At 42.4% G+C, this 19,978-nt stretch overlaps 1 protein-coding gene and 1 long non-coding RNA gene across 2 annotated transcripts in view; one reads left to right on the forward strand and one right to left on the reverse strand.

Annotated features, from left to right (window-relative positions):
* Window positions 1–3,240: 3,240 nt before the first annotated feature.
* LOC123767148 (angiopoietin-2) overlaps window positions 3,241–19,978 on the reverse strand; it is a 182,351-nt gene continuing 165,613 nt past the window's right edge. Inside the window, exons 3-13 of the mRNA XM_045756684.2 lie at window positions 10,608–10,904; window positions 10,178–10,374; window positions 9,548–9,638; window positions 9,041–9,199; window positions 8,400–8,549; window positions 7,349–7,516; window positions 6,808–6,942; window positions 6,228–6,415; window positions 4,922–5,065; window positions 3,789–3,913; window positions 3,241–3,542 (exon numbers count right to left, since the gene is read on the reverse strand). Coding sequence (XP_045612640.1) covers window positions 3,448–3,542; window positions 3,789–3,913; window positions 4,922–5,065; window positions 6,228–6,415; window positions 6,808–6,942; window positions 7,349–7,516; window positions 8,400–8,549; window positions 9,041–9,199; window positions 9,548–9,638; window positions 10,178–10,374; window positions 10,608–10,904 — 1,749 coding nt within the window. The 3' untranslated portion in view covers window positions 3,241–3,447. The remainder of the gene's footprint in view (window positions 3,543–3,788; window positions 3,914–4,921; window positions 5,066–6,227; window positions 6,416–6,807; window positions 6,943–7,348; window positions 7,517–8,399; window positions 8,550–9,040; window positions 9,200–9,547; window positions 9,639–10,177; window positions 10,375–10,607; window positions 10,905–19,978) is intronic.
* LOC123767149 (uncharacterized) lies at window positions 10,758–14,398 on the forward strand. The gene is made up of 2 exons (XR_006773924.2): window positions 10,758–10,891; window positions 11,321–14,398. It is a non-coding gene; the product is annotated as an uncharacterized lncRNA (long non-coding RNA).

Consider the following 19,978-nt stretch of genomic DNA (forward strand, 5'->3'; position numbering starts at 1 on the left):
GGACAAGGAAGGAACTATCAGGGGGAAATTGCCAAGCCATTATGACTATATAGCCTTAGACAGAGGTCAGGATAAGGATTTTGGATGGGACGGATGGAAGGAATGGTGCCCAACCACATGGACGGTTGGGGATTGAACGCCGACCTGCATGAAGCGAGACCGTTGCTCAACCGTCCAGCCCAAGTGATTGGGGGAGGGAGGAAGTGGGGGGGGGGTTAACAAAGATGCTTGGCTTGACAGGCTTGACTTCTATGACATCTTGAACACTTGTGTACTTCAAGAAAGTATCTTATTGCTGTTCTTTTTTTTTTTTGGTTTTGTTTTCTGATGTTGACAGTGCTTTTGATATTGCAGTGTGGAAATCAACACTGTTAGTGGCCCATCACTGCCTGTCTAATCAGTGTGGCGGTGGACCTCACTGTTAGTGGGCTCACAAACATCCACACTATTTGTAGGTTAGGCGGGTGTTTGGGTTTGTGTGTTTTAGTATCCCGTGTTTTGTCAGTTGTTACTCTAGAGAATGAGCTGATTAATGGCCCAACATTGCCAGTTATATCACTGTGGTGAACTCCAATTTAAGTGGCCTAACACACTATCCTCATACATGCACAAAACAAATATTCTGATTATACTAAAGACATTTTACTAGTACATACCAATAGACCTTTATGCTGTTTACAATACTTATTGAAGATTCTTTTTCTTCCTATCTGATATGCTGTACTTATACACTCATTGTTTGCTATTTTAACACACCCTAAACCCTTGTTTGCCTGATTTTTATTTATATTAATTATGAAATAACTGGCCAACACATGAAAGCTATCACTTGGCATACAATGGCAGGCGCTCAGCACACGCTTTAAACAGCCACCACTTAGAAAAATGCATTTACTTAAAATTCCTGTTGCCATCGCTAAAACCCTAAAAATTACATATAGCCTCTAAGTTAGCAGGCCCATCCCTTATCAGCTGGCCTTGGCATATTCTTTCCGATAATCCTTTCAACAAAATATAACAAGGAAACATGTCTAAAAAATAAACTTGTTTTATTTAGGAAAGTTACACATGGAGAATGAAGATAATATAAATGTAAAGAAGAAGACTGTCCTTACAAAAAACATTGAACACATGATACTGCACATACAAGGATTACAATGCTGTACTACACAAGCAAAAAATATACAGTACAGGCAAGATATATAAATATATAAATCAGGAAGTCTCTATCTCCCTATCCGACCAGCGGTGGCAAGCATTGTATTGGTCACCTGCTGGCATTATAAACACCTTCCAAACACACATCATCATCCAGACAAGTTCACTGCGCATATTGCCAGGCACATACTAATATACAAGAGGCATATACTGTACAAACAATAGACCGGGCACATACAAATACATGCAATACTCCATGCACGAATTATGCATAGATGAAAATAGACTGTTCAGGCCAGTATGCATATTGCAGGTGGAGAGAACACACACACAAACAAGTACCATCAAAGACAGTGTGGTGACAGGTAGACAAGTTTGGCCAAATTGTCCAAGTTGATTGACCGGAGATCACATCACAGATGGTAGGAAGGCAACTTGAGGCTATCGTGCTACAGAGGGTTGTTGATATCGTGTTACGGAGAGAGGGGGTCCATAGGATATCTTATGGGAGGGAAACAGGATATGTTATGAAGGGGGCTGTAGGATATGTTATGGAGGGAAATTGGAGAATATCTTGTTACAGGGGTACAGGAGGATATTATGTTACTGAGTGGGGGGAGGGGGAAAGAGACCTAGAGGATATCATATTATGGAGGGGACAGGGTGGGAAAAATGGATTTCATGTCATAGGGGGGAAACACTGCTACTTGGGAGCTGAAGTATATCATGTTACAGGTGACTTGACGATATGTTAGGCAGGGCTTCAGGATATATTATGGAACTTTGAAGGCTAAGTTATAGAGGGAGGGAGGGTTACATACTGCACAAGATACTACTCAAAAGGGGTTCTGGTAGTGATACATAGCACCATACAGGAGTATTATTACTGTGTGCCTCTCAATTGTCGTTCACATCACCAGATGGCTTAATTCACCGAGGAACAATGCATAGCACTTTTGCGAACACACGTGATTGTTTTGTATCTCTTGTAAATCCTATTCTGATAGTTGCATGGTAGATGCTAATTGCCACTTGATTATACCTTGGTAGTATGTTCATATCTGATGCATAATTGTATCTAAGGACACACTACATTATCACAACTTATCTATGCTTATGTGTCTTGTAGTCATGTCTTGCTCTCAGTTGTTTACTCGATAATTATCTCTCTCCTCTGTTCACACTCACCTTTTGAGGCTTTGGCCTCAAAAGCATGTCGATATGTATGTGTGTGGGTACTTGCCTAGTTGTGCTTGCAGGGGTTGAGCTTCAGCTCTTTGGTCCCGTCTCTCAACTAGTTGGGGAGGACTACCATAATGTGTGTGTGTGTGTGTGTGTGTGTGTGTGTGTGTGTGTGTGTGTGTGTGTGTGTGTGTGTGTGTTAAGGGGGAGGGGGAGCCCGGCCAGCAGAACAAGAACACTTAAAAGATTTTTCGAACAGAGATACCCAAAAATAAATAATTCTACACTAACTAATATCTAAGTGAAGATATATGCAGGAGACTACATACAGACACACAACAGAGCAGGTCCCGTAATACTTGATACAACATACAGGAGTCAAACCCCTTCCACCTTGAGGAAACAAGAAGTTTGTTCCCAGTCTACTGACGAGTGGACAAGACCCTGGACACACGCCCAGAATCCCTCTTCTCAGGGTAGACAGACAAGGTGAAGAAAGATGACTCCGACATGTTCTTTAAAGCACTTAATCCAAAACCAGTATTCTTCTTTATAAAGTAGGAGGTAAAGCTATATAACTATTCTCTGCCTATCTTAAAAAATATAGTATTTTTAGAAAGAATCTTAGTATTGCACTTAACTATCAAAATATATACATAGCTTTCTTTCTTAAAGTACTCGTAGTGATTTATAATGCTTGGCAAAAGCGAATGGAGAGAGCAATTTCAATAGTCATCAGTCCAATATAACGTTTTGGTTTGAGGTTTTTGAGTGTAACACTTCTCTTCATGAACAAGCCAATGAACATTCCCAGCACCAACCATCACCCTATTTATATATATATATATATTTTTGTATTTTTGTTTATACCCAGTGGAGCAGATGACGCGGCAATCACAAAATGTCAAAAGTCTCTGCTTACAATCACCCCAGTCATGGAGAAATGGTCCCCCAAAATCATTGATATTTGACAAACGTATCCATTACTAGTTTTCTACTTCACATTCACAGCACTTAAAAGAAGTAATAATTAGTTAATCTTTTCTTGCAGTGTCTTCTGCCCTTGATTTGGTCTCTCCGTTTTCTTTCTTCTAGCATCAACTGTCACTAGGTAGTTTTTCCCTCCTTGCTTTTAGGTCTAATCATAAGGACGGACTTCTTTAGCGTATAATCCCATCCCCTCCACCGGAACCACACGATACCTGCCGAGTCAAAGACACATCAGTTAGTATACAAGGCAACAAAACAAAAAGATTGCTTCTCTTATAGAGGCTTCAAAGTTGGAATGTAAAAGAACTCTTAAGTGGTAAAGGTAGGAAAATAGTCAAAAAGGGAAATTATATTTAAATGCTAATAGTGCCGAATGATGGGCTCTTACCTTACAGATACTGTACTAGTATTAGGTTCTTACCACAGATAGTAATGTGTTAGGAGTTGGCGGTTCTTACCTTGTCTTGCTGTGAGGTCATTGGGGTCTGTGAGGTAGATACCATTTAATCCTCTACCGCAAGAGCGCCACCACCAGCCGCCCTTCAGCATAGAAGCGCAGTTAAGACTGGAACGGTCATTGTCTCTGTTGGGGTGAACACCACACAACTTTACACAAGCTCATTAAGAAATTCTGATGATAGAGTTGTCAACTCCAGATGAAGATCAATATTTGTCTCGCATAAACCATAGAAATGATCAGGTCAGGATTAAGCTGAACAATGATTATAAGGACAAACAAATATTATTTGATATGGTGATTTATATTACAAGCTGTCCTGAGCAGGAACATTAAAATCTGTAGTATTTTGCAAGGAGACATTAAGGGAAGAGTTGCATGACAAGCCTTCTAGAGAAAATGGAGGATAAATATGGGTCTCTACATAGGTGTCAGTCTTGTAATTATTCATTCCAGTAGAGGAAATATTGTTCTCGTTACCACCCTTCGGTGAGAGCCGTGCTAGGAGATAGCGTGAGACCTTGACAAGGTTTCAATGGAGAAAATGGAGGATAAATATGGGTCTCTTTTATATATAATATATAATATAATATAATATAAATGTAATGACCGGGCAGTATCCGTGATATCCCTGACAGTGGCTTTGCTGAAGTCTCGAGTCACTAACAACCTTCAGCAAGTCTTGCTGTACACACCATCCCTTCGTCAGTTAAGCGTCCACGTCTCTGTAACATACAACTCTGAGCTACCATGTTGGTAGTATAAGGGGTGTAAACTAATGCTCAGGTTTGGTAACGCTTTTGGTAATTGTTTGATTTAAGGACATATTGTTTGGTAAAAAGTTAAATAAAAGGTTTAGTAGTCGTGCACAAATTAACACCCTGTATCATGCTGCAAAAGTTGCAAATCGCACGATCTTTCCTCTGTTTCTTGCAGTCATTGTGACAGAATAACAAATAATTACTCCTTGTCATTGTCAGTAGTCACAGATGGCAGAGAGACATCTACACTAATGTCTATGGCTTGCCAAAGACACAACTCATTCCTGCAAAATCGATTTAGCATGATTGTACATAATATAGCATGATGGAGCATAAACCTTTTGGTATGGGAGGTAAGAAGTGCATGTGTTACCTGTTGACAGTAGAGAAGGGGCTGAGGTTGGAGCCATACCAAGGGTCGTTGAGCGAGTCTCCAGCATTGCCAGAGTACCCACCGATCTCTAGCTTGTAGTTGTCCTTCTCGCTGTGTAACTTAAAGGTTGAGTATTCGGCGTACCTGAAAAAGTAGGCGTTTTCCGATTATATTTATATTATTTATTTATTATATTGATATACAACAAGGTACAAGTACATTGGGTTGTGAGAATACATTGGTGTTCTTCATTCATACTAACAGCATTTTGGGCAGGTCCTTAATCCAACAGATAAAAGTAAGAATAATTAAAAGGTACATTGTAGCAGAATTTGAGTTCAGCAAAAGAATTACAATAAAAATTGATTGTATTATTATACAGGCGATGTTGCTTTTCTTAAGTACTGGTACTACAATTGGGTGAGTGGGTAGCATAAGATAGTTTTGAAGCACATTGTAGGAAACTATGAGAATGAAATTAGTAGTTACTGTTTGGTTTTGCTTTTGAATAAAGCATAAGTTGAAAAGATTTTGAATTCATTAAGGAGCGAGTTCCATAGACTGGGTCCTTTTATTTGCATGAAGTGTTTGCACAGATTTAATCTGACTCTAGGGATATGAAAGATATTTATTTCTTGTGTGGTGCTCATGGGTTCTATTACAACTATCAAGGAAGTGTTTCAGATCAGGATTAACATTTAGGAACAAGGTTTTGTATGTGTAAATAGCGCAAGAGAATATGTGGAGTACGTTCAGGATATTTAGGGATTTAAACAGAGGGGCTGTGTGTTGTCTGAAGACAGAGTTTGATATTGTTCTGATAACAGATTTTTCCTGGGGTGATGATGGGCTTGAGGTAATTTGCAGTGGTTGAACCCCAATAAACAGATAGCATGTGTTAAGATAGGGATAGATTAGTGAGTAGTATAGTGAAAGGAGAGCAGAATGGGAACATAATATCTGGTTTTAGAGATTATACCTGCATTTTTTTAGATTTTTTTTTATATAATATTGTATATAGTTTGTATATAATTTTTTCAAATATTTTTTTATAGTATTGGTAGATTTTATATTGGTGTGGAATTACTCTTGTTTTTTTTAAGGATATTAGGAAAAGTATGACACTAGAGATTTGTTGAATAGCAGAGCTATGGGTGGTGCAATGAACAATACTTTTATGTACTGTACCATAATTGGTACGTCATTAAATGTTCCCAGCTTTGGTTTTAAGTAAGTGAATTATGGATATATTTTGCTCAGTGTAATACAGTATATATATACTGTATAAGCCTGCTGATGCTCGTACCTTCTGTTGCCATCAAAGTCTTCGAGCTCGACCCTGAGCATGTAGTTGTCAGTGTTGGTGAGCATGTAGATGTTCTCGTTGCCGAGCCAGAATTCTGCTTCAGGATTGCCAAATCCATGCTTGTAGTCATTCCACTCTCGGTTGAAAGTCTCACGGGGCTCGCCATAGTCGTCGCGTCGCTGAATCACCTGAAATGGCAATAGATTTCATTATGATGGACTTTTGTGACTTCAATTAAAGCATTAATTTAGATTGAGTTATCTGCATCAAATTCTTATTGGACTATTCTTAGTGAAAAGAAGTAATTTTGCTGTTATGGTTTTCACCATTGTCAAGGGCAGGCAGACTGTTAGGCTTATCAATGTCAACCTAGTGTAATATTGGCATTCCTCAGATTGTGACCCACAAGTCTACCTCTCGGGTACCTATTTACTACTAGGTGAACAATAGCATTAAATGCACAGAAATGTACTCAATCTTCTTGTCCTTCCTGGGACTCAGTTGCTTGTGACCCTATACTAAGCGATATAATGCAGAATAAACAAAGAGGTTGTAAGTGGTGGGAGATGAGAATACATACTGTCCAACCTCCTCCAGCCGTGTCCATATCACAGAAGACCCTGAGGAACCAATAAGTAGTGCCCCTGATCTTGAGATAGTAGGAGCCGCTCTCTCTCATGCCCTTATCTCTCATGTCATTACAGGAGAACCCTTGCTGCAGGGAAAAAGATTGAAACAAACATTTTAAATTATTGTTCTTTCATACCAGACTTCTCCACATAGAGCATAGGAAATATAAAATATTCACCATGGTTGTACAGAATGAACTTTTAGAGGTCAAACATGTAACGTTCTTATAATCAGATCATTAGAATTTTATTACGTGACAAACATGATTACATGCAGACAAATGTTGACCAAACCACACACTAGAAAGTGAAGGGACGACGACGTTTTGGTCCGTCCTGGACCATTCTCAAGTTGATTGTGAGAATGGTCTAGGACGGACCGAACATCGTCATCCCTTCACTTTCTAATGTGTGGTTTGGTCAACATATTTCAGCCACGTTATTGTGACTCCTCGTCTGCATGCAGACAAATCTTTTGACAGTGACACCCACCTTAATGCTTTGCTCATTCATATCGTTTATGACAAAGGTGCTGTTGATGGTGACGGGTTTCTTCTGGACGGATGGGAAGACCACGCCTGAGGGTCCTACCTGGCTCCGAGTGGACGGTCGCTCCGTCGTCGTTACCATGTCACTGGTGTTGTGTTCCGTCAGGAAGCTCTGTTGACATGCTCAGTGTAAGGCAAGGCATTTATTACGAAAAAGGCCTATGTATGGCAATATAGCATTTAAAAGAGATACAAGGACAGGATATGTGGGGGGGGGGTGGGGGTGGAACATAGGAACGGTGCTAAACCACTTGGACCAAAGGGGGTATGGAACATCAACCTTACAGGTTGCGAGGTCATTGTAGTGTTGACTAATTTCAGATGATAGTATAAACACACAACAATCACTTTGATAACTAATGTAGCCGGCCATGGATAATAAAATCTTTATTTCCATAAATTTTTTTTAAGAAACATTTGATTATCTTGTGAAATACTGACAATTGCAAGCCTCTGGTGGCAAGTATGGTTGATAATGTGTTCAGATTGTTTACTGATCGTCCTCAATAATTGTTAATATTATGATTACGAGCCGTTTTACTTTTAGATTTAAAGTAATCTCCCCCTGTTTAAAGAGAACAGGGGGGGTTGGAGAGAGAGGGAGCCTAGTAGAGGCAACCATATCACTGATTCAACTCAGTTTATGAGGACATGATTGAAAAAAACGTGTCAGTAATATTCTTATGCAATTTGGAGAATATGCCAAATGCAGACTCAGGAAAATTAGAGGATTAGTTCAGCACTGTTAGTTTTAAGACCCAAATGTTATTACCCTTGCCCCATGATAATTATATCTGAAGATGATCTGTACAAATACTTCTGAGGACGAAGAGTTAGTGAAAGTTAAAGGTGGATAGCATAACCGATGGAGAAATATTACCTGCGGTAAAGTTATTTCCTTTCATCGTGCTGAGGGGAAAGGTTAGATGGGTTAATTAATTAAAGAATGACTACAGGCATGTGTGAGTGTAAGAGTTTGTAGAAAACTCTGTTACCTGGTCCACGAGATCGCCCGGGGGGTCGTCGACGGGGGTGTCGTCCTGTACCTGGTGGGTGTTGGTGGAGCGGTGGAGAAGGGTGACGGGGTTGATGTGGTCCCGATGCATATGGCCTTCTCGCGGCATCGTCTTCAACGTCTGCTCCACCTTATCGGGCAAAACCACCATTAGCTACATGTACACAGAGAGAAGAGTGGACATTACTGTGGATTCATCATATAATCTATTATGATATATAATAATATATATTATAATATGATATATAATATATCCATTCAAATATCCGTTTCCTAAAGGCATTCTACAAAAAGCAAATGAATTAAACAACGAACTACTGTATTTCTAACTAAAGAAACGGTGTTATATAACTAGTTTGAACATTTGTTTAATTTGACAATTACTTGCTTGGTTTCAGAGACAACGCCTTTGATACCAGCTACATCGAGGAGGGACCTCTCCTGTTGTTGATGTTCACTACTCTCTGGTTTTCCAGCCTCTCTCTCTACCCTCTATACATATCCATTGCATAGCCCAAATTTTTGGAGTGAACCCAATGAAAGGTAGAGGCCCCAGAAACACCATATAGACCCATCACTAATGAATGAAAACATGCAGGTAAGGGCGTGCAGACTTCCTACCTGGTCAAGGTTCTGGATGATACGGTTGGCCTTCTCGGTGAGGTCTGACTGGATGGTGGAGATAGCCCGCTCCTGCCGCTGGCTGGTGTTAAGTAGAGCCTCACTCTTGGGCACCAGCACGTCCACCGAGCTCTTGGTGCCCACCACCACGTCCCACACCTGGACACATTTGCTTAGTCAAATTACCACCACTGTGATAAGCTACTCACTGCCGTGTTTTGACACTGTACACTCACCACGGTTTTATGACCATATGTACTCTACCATGATGTGACAATGTACATTCTCACTGCCGTGTTGTGTCAATGTACACTCGCCAGTTTAGTGTATCATCAAACTACTGTACAATTAAAGCGTCTTAAAATGTTTCAATCATAATAATTCGTGGTTTTCAAGGTATAATTGCAAAAGTAATTTGAGAAAGTTGGTAAATTCAGTGTGATTCTTACGAAGACTGGCTAGAAAAGTATATAAATATTTATTAAACCCAACTGTGGAACAACTCACTTCCTCCATCTTCTCCCAAACAGTCTCCATGGGTGACATCCGGTCAACCAGCGAGTCGATCTTTGTACGGGGAGCCACCCGCGTCACGTTCCTGTACAAGAGATACCACACTGTTACTAGAATATAACTCTTTGCCTGCTGAGGGACTAGAGTATAACTCATAACCTGCTGGGGGACTAGAGGATAACTCGTAACCTGCTGGGGGACTAGAGGATAACTCGTAACCTGCTGGGGGACTAGAGGATAACTCGTAACCTGCTGGGGGACTAGAGGATAACTCGTAACCTGCTGGGGGACTAGAGGATAACTCGTAACCTGCTGGGGGACTAGAGGATAACTCGTAACCTGCTGGGGGACTAGAGGATAACTCGTAACCTGCTGGGGGACTAGAGGATAACTCGTAACCTGCTGGGAGACTAGAGGATAACGCGTAACTCACTGGGGGACTAGAGGATAACACGTTACCTGCTGGGGGACTAGAGAATAACCCCTCACTGATAAAAACTGATGAACAAAGCCACATGGAACACTCAATAATAAGCCCTATACATTTAATGTCACATAAGACTGTCCAAAAACTATCACTTCACATGGAGAACATCATGTAGCATTCCATCCATCCACCCTCACCTGGGAGCCTCCGTGGTGGTGTCAACTGGGGGATTCTGATCCTCCAGTATGGCAGTGTGAATGGTCCTGACAGAGCCCGCCAGCTGCTCCAGGTCTCCGGACACGTAAGCCATATGGAACTGCAGGCGCCGGTCCATCGCTGTCACGGAGTCCCGCACCGACTCTATGGACTCTTGTAGCTGACCAAGGGCTGGGACCTAAGGGCAACACGCAGAAGACAGGATGAGGGAAGAGATCATAGGACAAGGCGAGAGGGAAGAGGGTGAGGGGGTGATAGCAGAAGGTTGAAGGTGTGTATTACAGAGGGGGTTAAGGGTCCAAGTTGAGAGGGGGCAGTTGAGAGTAGGCGTTGAGGTGTTAATCTTGAAAGTTGAGGGCGTGTGAAAGAGAGGGCTGTAAGGTACAAGTGTCGGCGGTGTGAGGGTCTCACCTTATCGAGGGCCTGGACTCTAGGAATGTCAACACCCACACGGTAACTCTCCGAGGCTGCCGCCACCAGTTCGTCCTGAGGCACCACGATGCTGTTGGTGTCGAGCGACTTCTGCACGCTCGACAGTTTGTTGTCGATTCTGGCCACGTGCTCCGTCAGAAGATACAGCCGTTGTTCCATCAAGCTGTTAATACTATTCCGCTCTTCTGACGATGTCCTGCCGGTGCTGCCATCACTGGCTGTGCTGCTCCTGTACGAGTTGGGGTCTATCAACCTCGTCTCCAGTAAGCGAACCATCTGTAAACGTAGCTTAGTGTTATATACTATATGTGTGCTCCTTATATTGTCACAAATATACCTTTGATATACGTGTCCATGCTCTCTTACTGGTATATATTTAGTTACATTTCTTTGACAGGTATGTTATGTAAAATATAAAGAATTGTTTTGCCAAATCTAGGTTTATGGAGATGGTAATCTGTTACCGTTCTTGTACATTGCACTATTATTAGGATTAAGCTTGATTGATGAATGAACAAATCCACAAGGACCGTGATAAGGGTTCGAACCTACGCACGGGATGTTCCTATCTGCGCCTTAATTAACTGTACCCAACAAAACTATATTTTGTTCAAGTTTCAGACCCAATAGATGTATACACAGGCATCTTGTCCTACAAAACGATTATATATTATACTTTTCTTACGTTTCAGATCCAACTAAGTATTTACCCGAATTTACTCAACGAGAACAAAGCCGGCGGCGTGTCAGAGGTCCCACCATTTGTCCTCATGATTTTATTGAGCTGGATTTTGAAATTCGATAACGTTTTGGGATTTACAGCTTCGGCAGGTAGGCAAGGCTTGGTGATAAGTATCTAAGTTTGTATCACCTTCCAATGTAAACCTGACCAGATGTAAACTGTGTCATCAGACGTTTTGGCAGACCTTGCCTCACTGTGCTGAGGTGTCATAGCCCACGGACAATGTAGATAAAAAATAAAAGAGTTTCACTACATTAATATTACATTTTCTTTCATAGTGATATGAATAGAAAACGTAAAATTCTGGGGTAACTTTAAGAAGTGCTTAAATGGTCAATTACAAAATAATCTTCCATATTTTGATTTTCAAATGACTATATTTTGTCTTTATGTTCGTGTTTCATTCAAGATCTAATATATTTTTATATTATGTAACTTTATTAACCTTCACAAATATATATATTAAAAAAAGTTAAGCACTTTCTGGTACCGAGTGGTAGTACCTCTTTTATTGCATTACCGGCTGCCTGTAGAGTATTCCCACCCTGCTCATGTAGAGGGTCCCTGTTGAGTACCCCCTGCTCCCGTAGAGGGCCCCTGTGAAGTATTCCCACCACTGCTTATGTAGAGGGCCCCTGTGGAGTACCCCCTGCTCACGTAGAGGGCATCTGTGGAGTATTCCCACCCCAGCTCATGTAGAGTTTCCCCTGTGGAGTATTCCCACTCATGCTCATGTAGAGGGCCCCTGTGGAGTACCCCCTGCTCACGTAGAGGGCCCCTGTGGAGTACCCTCTGCTCACGTAGAGGGCCCCTGTGGAGTATTCTCACCACTGCTTATGTAGAGGGCCCCTGTAGAGTACCCCATGCTCATGTAGAGGGCCCCTGTGGAGTACCCTTGCTCATGTGGAGGGTCCCTGTGGAGTATTCCCACCCCTGCTCATGTAGAGGGTCCCTGTTGAGTACCCCCTGCTCATGTAGAGGGCCCCTGTGGAGTACCCCTGCTCATGTGGAGGGTCCCTGTGGAGTATTCCCACTCCTGCTCATGTAGAGGGCCCCTGTGGAGTACCCTTGCTCATGTGGAGGGTCCCTGTGGAGTATTCCCACCCCTGCTCCTGTAGAGGGCCCCTGTTGAGTACGCCCTGCTCATGTAGAGGGCCCCTGTGGAGTACCCCCTGCTCACGTAGAAGGCCCCTGTAGAGAACCCCCTGCTCATGTAGAGGGTCCCTGTGGAGTACCCCCTGCTCATGTGGAGGGTCCCTGTGGAGTATTCCCACTCCTGCTCATGTAGAGGGTCCCTGTGGAGTACCCCATGCTCATGTGGAGGGCCCCTGTGAAGTATTCCTGCCCCTGCTCATGTAGAGGACCCTTGTGGAGTATCCCCTGCTCATGTAGAGGACCCATGTGGAGTATCCCCTGCTCATGTAGAGGACCCATGTGGAGTATTTCCATCCCTGCTCACGTAGAGGGCCCCCTGTGGAGTATTCCCACCCCTGCTCATGTAGACGGCCCCTGTGGAATACCCCTGCTCATGTAGAGGGCCCCTGTGGAGTACCCCCTGCTCATGTAGAGGGCCCCTGTTGAGTAACCCCTGCTCACGTAGCGGTCCCCTGGTGAGTATCCCCTGCTCATGTAGAGGGCCCCTGTGGAGTATTTCCACCCCTGCTCATGTAGAAGGCCCCCTGTGGAGTATTCCCACTCCTCATGTAAAGGGCCCCTGTGGAGTACCCCCTGCTCATGTAGAGGGCCCCTGTGAATTACCCTCTGCTCATGTAGAGGGTCCCTGTGGGGTATTATCACCCCTGCTCCTGTAGAGGGCCCCCCTGTGGAGTATTCCCACCCCTGCTCATGTAGAGGGCTCCTGTTGAGTACCCCTGCTCATATAGAGGGCCCCTGTGGAGTATTCCCACCCCTGCTCACGTAGAGGGCCCCTGTGGAGTACCCCCTGCTCATGTAGAGGGCCCCTGTGGAGTATTTCCACCCCTGCTCACGTAGAGGGCCCCTGTTTAGTACCCCCTGCTCATGTGGAGGGCTCCTGTGAAGTTTTCCTGCGCCTGCTCATATAGAGGGCCCCTGTTGAGTACCCCTGCGCACGTAGAGGGCCCCTGTGGAGTACCCCCTGCTCACGTAGAGGGCATCTGCGGAGTATTCCCTCCCCTGCTCGTGTATTGTTCCCCCTGTGGAGTATTCCCACTCCTGCTCATGTAGAGGGCCCCTGTGGAGTACCCCCTGCTTATGTAGAGGGCCCCTGTTGAGTATTCTCACCCCTGTTTCTGTAGAGGGCCCATAGTGAAGTATTCCCACCCCTGCGCATGTAGAAGGACCCTCTTGAGTACCCTCTGCTCACGTAGAGGGCCCCTGTGGAGTACCACCTGCTCATCTAGAGGGCCCCTGTGGAGTATTCCCACCCGTGTTCATGTAGAGGGCCCCTGTGGAGTATTCCCACCCGTGTTCATGTAGAGGGCCCTTGTGGAGTACCCTCTGCTCATGTAGAGGGCCCCTGTGGAGTACCCTCTGCTCATCTAGAGGGGCCCCTGTGGAGTATTCCCACCCCTGCTCATGAAGAGGGCCCCTGTGGAGTATTCCAACCCCTGCTCATGTAGAGGGCCTCTGTAGAGCACACCTGCTCATGTAGAGGGCCCCTGTGGAGTACCCCCTTCTCATGTAGAGGGAACCTGTGGAGTATCACCTTCCAATGTAAACCTGACCAGATGTAAACTGTGTCATCAGACGTTTTAGCAGACTTTGCCTCACTGTGCTGAGGTGTCATAGCCCACGGACAATGTAGATAAAAAATAAAGAGTTTCACTACATTTATATTACATTTTCTTTCATTGTGATATGAAGAGAAAACGTTATATTAAGGGGTAACGTTAAGAAGTGCACAAAAGGTCAATTACAAAATGTTCTTTTATATTTTGATTTTGAAATGACTATATTTTGTCTTTATGTTCGTGTTTCATTCAAGATCTAATATATTTTTATATTATGTAACGTTATTAACCTTCACAAATATAAATATTAAGCACTTTCTGGTACCGAGTGAGAGTACCTCTTTTATTGCATTACCGGCTGCCTGTAGAGTATTCCCACCCTGCTCATGTAGAGGGTCCCTGTTGAGTACCCCCTGCTCACGTAGAGGGCCCCTGTGGAGTATTCCCACCACTGCTTATGTAGAGGGCCCCTGTGGAGTACCCCCTGCTCACGTAGAGGGCCCCTGTGGAGTATTCCCACCCCTGCTCACGTAGCGGGCCCCTGTGGTACTCCACAGGGGCCCTCTACATGAATGCTTATGTAGAGGGCCCCTGTGGAGTACCCCCTGCTCACGTAGAGGGCCCCTGTGGAGTATTCCCACCCCTGCTCACGTAGCGGGCCCCTGTGGTACTCCACAGGGGCCCTCTACATGAGCAGGGGGCTCATGTAGAGGGCCCCTGTGGAGTACCCCCTGCTCATCTAGAGCGCCCCTGTGGAGTATTCCCACCCGTGTTCATGTAGAGGGCCCCTGTGGAGTACCCCCTGCCCTTCGCTACTTTGTAGCCCAAAATTTTGCTACTTTCGCTACTTTTTAGCCCCAAATTGGGCTACTTTCGCTACTTTTTAGCCCAAAATTGGGCTACTTTCGCTACTTTTTAGCCCAAAATTTCGCTACTTTCGCTACTTTTTAGCCCCAAATTGGGCTACTTTCGCTACTTTTTAGCCCCAAATTGGGCTACTTTCGCTACTTTTTAGCCCCAAATTGGGCTACTTTCGCTACTTTTTAGCCCAAAATTGGGCTACTTTCGCTACTTTTTAGCCGAAAATTGGGCTTTCGCTACTTTTTAGCCGAAAATTGGGCTACTTTTGCTACTTTTTAGCCGAAAATTGGGCTACTTTCGCTACTTTGTAGCCCAAAATTGGGCTACTTTTGCTACTTTGTAGCATAAAATTTCGCTACTTTCGCTACTATTTAGCCCCAAATTTCGCTACTTTCGCTACTTTTTAGCCCAAAATTTCGCTACTTTCGTTACTTCTTAGCCCAAAATTTCGCTACTTTTTAGTTCAAAATTTCGCTACTTTTTAGCCCAAAATTTCGCTACTTTCGCTACTTTGAAGTTAAAAATTAGGCTAATTTCGCTACTTTGTAGCCCAAAATTGGGTTACTTTCGCTACTTTGTAGCCCAAAATTGGGCTACTTTCGCTACTTTGTAGCCCAAAATTGGGCAACTTTTGCTACTTTTTAGCCCAAAATGTCGCTACTTTCGCTACTTTTTAGCCTAAAATGGCTAATTTCGCTACTTTGTAGCCCAAAATTGGGCTACTTTCGCTACTTTGTAGCCCAAAATTGGGCTATTTTCGCTACTTTTTAGCCCAAAATTTGGCTACTTTTGCTACTTTTTTCGCTACTTTTTAGCCCAAAATTTCGCTACTTTCGCTACTTTTTAGCCCAAAATTTCGCTACTTTCGCTACTTTTTAGCCAAAAATTTCGCTACTTCCGCTACTTTTTCGCTTATTTCGCTACTTTTTAGCCCAAAATTTCGCTACTTTCGCTACTTTTTTCGCTACTTTCGCTACTTTTTAGCCCCAAATTTCGCTACTTTTTAGCTCAAAATTTCGCTACTTTCGCTACTTTTTTCGCTACTTTTTAGCCCAAAATTTCGCTACTTTCGCTACTTTTTAGCCGAAAATTTCGCTACTTTTTTGCCCAAAATTTCGCTACTTTCGCTACTTTTTAGCCCAAATTTTCGCTACTTTCGCTACTTTTTTCGCTACTTTTTAGCCCAAAATTTCGCTACTTTTGCTACTTTTTTCGCTATTTTCGCTACTTTTTAGCCCAAAATTTCGCTACTTTCGCTAATTTTTTCGCTACTTTCGCTACTTTTTTCGCTACCTTTGCTACTTTCTAGCCCAAAATTTCGCTACTTTCGCTACTTTTTCGCTTATTTCGCTACTTTTTAGCCCAAAATTTCGCTATTTTCGCTACTTTTTTCGCTACTTTTTAGCCCCAAATTTCGCTACTTTTTTCGCTCCTTTCGCTACTTTTTAGCCCAAAATTTCGCTACTTTTTAGCCCAAAATTAGGCTACTTTCGCTACTTTTAAGCCGAAAATTGGGCTACTTTCGCTACTTTTTAGCCGAAAATTGGGCTACTTTCCCAAAATTTGGCTACTTAGCCCAAAATTGGGCTACTTTCGCTACTTTTTAGCCGAAAATTGGGCTACTTTCGCTACTTTTTAGCCGAAAATTGGGCTACTTTCGCTACTTTTTAGCCGAAAATTGGGCTACTTTCGCTACATTTTAGCCGAAAATTGGGCTACTTTCGCTACTTTGTAGCCCAAAATTAGGCTACTTTCGCTACTTTTTTCGCTACTTTTTAGCCCAAAATTTCGCTACTTTCGCTACTTTTTTGCCCAAAATTTCGCTACTTTCGGTACTTTTTAGCCCAAATTTTCGCTACTTTCGCTACTTTTTTCGCTACTTTTTAGCCCAAAATTTCGCTACTTTTGCTACTTTTTTCGCTACTTTTTAGCCCAAAATTTCGCTACTTTTTAGCCCAAAATTTCGCTACTTTTTTCGCTACTTTCGCAACTTTTTAGCCCAAAATTCGCTACTTTTTTCGCTACTTTCGCTACTTTTTTGCCCAAAATTTCGTTACTTTCGCTACTTTTTTCGCTACTTTCGCTACTTTTTAGCCCAAAATTTCGCTACTTCCGCTACTTTTTCGCTTATTTCGCTACTTTTTAGCCCAAAATTTCGCTACTTTCGCTACTTTCGCTACTTTTTAGCCCCAAATTTCGCTACTTTTTAGCTCAAAATTTCGCTACTTTCGCTACTTTTTTCGCTACTTTTTAGCCCAAAATTTCGCTACTTTCGCTACTTTTTTCGCTACTTTCGCTACTTTTTAGCCGAAAATTTCGCTACTTTCGCTACTTTTTTGCCCAAAATTTCGCTACTTTCGCTACTTTTTAGCCCAATTTTTCACTACTTTCGCTACTTTTTAGCCCAAAATTTCGCTACTTTTGCTACTTTTTTCGCTATTTTCGCTACTTTTTAGCCCAAAATTTCGCTACTTTCGCTAATTTTTTCGCTACTTTCGCTACTTTTTTCGCTACCTTTGCTACTTTTTAGCCCAAAATTTCGCTACTTTCGCTACTTTTTCGCATATTTCGCTACTTTTTAGCCCAAAATTTCGCTATTTTCGCTACTTTTTTCGCTACTTTCGCTACTTTTTAGCCCCAAATTTCGCTACTTTTTTCGCTCCTTTCGCTACTTTTTAGCCCAAAATTTCGCTACTTTTTAGCCCAAAATTAGGCTACTTTCGCTACTTTTTAGCCGAAAATTGGGCTACTTTCGCTACTTTTTAGCCGAAAATTGGGCTACTTTCCCAAAATTTGGCTACTTAGCCGAAAATTGGGCTACTTTCGTTACTTTTTAGCCGAAAATTGGGCTACTTTCGCTACTTTTTAGCCGAAAATTGGGCTACTTTCGCTACATTTTAGCCGAAAATTGGGCTACTTTCGCTACTTTGTAGCCCAAAATTAGGCTACTTTCGCTACTTTTTTCGCTACTTTTTAGCCCAAAATTTCGCTACTTTCGCTACTTTTTTGCCCAAAATTTCGCTACTTTCGGTACTTTTTAGCCCAAATTTTCGCTACTTTCGCTACTTTTTTCGCTACTTTTTAGCCCAAAATTTCGCTACTTTTGCTACTTTTTTCGCTACTTTTTAGCCCAAAATTTCGCTACTTTTTAGCCCAAAATTTCGCTACTTTTTTCGCTACTTTCGCAACTTTTTAGCCCAAAATTCGCTACTTTTTTCGCTACTTTCGCTACTTTTTTGCCCAAAATTTCGTTACTTTCGCTACTTTTTTCGCTACTTTCGCTACTTTTTAGCCCAAAATTTCGCTACTTTCGCTACTTTTTCGCTTATTTCGCTACTTTTTAGCCCAAAACTTCGCTACTTTCGCTACTTTTTCGCTTATTTCGCTACTTTTTAGCTCAAAATTTCGCTACTTTCGCTACTTTTTTCGCTACTTTTTAGCCCAAAATTTCGCTACTTTCGCTACTTTTTCGCTACTTTTTAGCTCAAAATTTCGCTACTTTTTAGCTCAAAATTTCGCTACTTTCGCTACTTTTTTCGCTACTTTTTAGCCCAAAATTTCGCTACTTTCGCTACTTTCTTCGCTACTTTCGCTACTTTTTAGCCGAAAATTTCGCTACTTTCGCTACTTTTTAGCCCAAAATTTCGCCACTTTTTTCGCTACTTTCGCTACTTTTTAGCCCAAAATTTCGCTACTTCCGCTACTTTTTCGCTTATTTCGCTACTTTTTAGCCCAAAATTTCGCTACTTTCGCTACTTTTTTAGCTACTTTCGCTACTTTTTAGCCCCAAATTTCGCTACTTTTTTCGCTACTTTCTACCTTAAATTTCGCTACTTTTTTCGCTACTTTCGCTACTTTTTTCGCTACTTTTTAGCCCAAAATTTCGCTACTTTTTTCGCTACTTTCGCTACTTTTAGCCGAAAATTTCGCTACTTTCGCTACTTTTTTGCCCAAAATTTCGCTACTTTCGCTACTTTTTAGCCCAAATTTTCGCTACTTTCGCTACTTTTTAGCCCAAAATTTCGCTACTTTTGCTACTTTTTTCGCTACTTTTTAGCCCAAAATTTCGCTACTTTTTTCGCTATTTTCGCTACTTTTTAGCCCAAAATTTCGCTACTTTCGCTACTTTTTTAACCCAAAATTTCGCTACTTTTTAGCCCAAAATTTCCCTACTTTCGCTACTTTTTACGCTACTTTCGTTACTTTTTAGCCCAAAATTTCGCTACTTTCGCTACTTTTTACGCCAAAATTTCGCTACTTTTGCTACTTTTTAGCCCAAAATTTCGCTACTTTCGCTACTTTTTTAACCCAAAATTTCGCTACTTTTTTCGCTACTTTTTAGCCCAAAATTTCGCTACTTTTTTGCCCAAAATTTCGCTACTTTCGCTACTTTTTAGCCCAAATTTTCGCTACTTTCGCTACTTTTTTCGCTACTTTTTAGCCCAAAATTTCGCTACTTTTTAGCCCAAAATTTCGCTACTTTTTAGCCCAAAATTTCGCTACTTTTTAACCCAAAATTTCGCTACTTTCGCTACTTTTTCGCTACTTTTTAGCCCAAAATTCGCTACTTTCGCTACTTTTTTCGCTACTTTCGCTACTCTTTTGCCCAAAATTTCCTTACTTTCGCTACTTTTTTCGCTACTTTCGCTACTTTTTAGCCCAAAATTTCGCTACTTTGTAGCTATTTTTGGCCGTTAGCAGCGAAAATAGTGCTATTTTTGGCGGGTAGCAGCGAAAATCGCGATTTTTGCCCGCCAGTTGCGAAAATCGAAATGTTTTTGGCCGCTAGCGGCGAAAATCGTGCGGTTTTTGGCCAGTAGCGGCGAAAATCGCGCTATTTTATCCCGCCAACTGCAAAAATCGCATAGTTTCTGGCTGCTAGCGGCGAAATTCGCACGATTTTTTGCCGCTAGCGGCGAAATTTGCACGATTTTCGGCAGCTAGCGGCGAAAATCGCCACATTTTTGGCCGGTAGCTGCGAAAATAGCCCCTTTTTTGGCCGCTAAAGGCGAAAATCGGTCGATTTTTGGCAGGTA

Source organism: Procambarus clarkii, chromosome 53 (genome assembly GCF_040958095.1).
Source record: "Procambarus clarkii isolate CNS0578487 chromosome 53, FALCON_Pclarkii_2.0, whole genome shotgun sequence".
Classification (NCBI taxonomy): domain Eukaryota; kingdom Metazoa; phylum Arthropoda; class Malacostraca; order Decapoda; family Cambaridae; genus Procambarus; species Procambarus clarkii.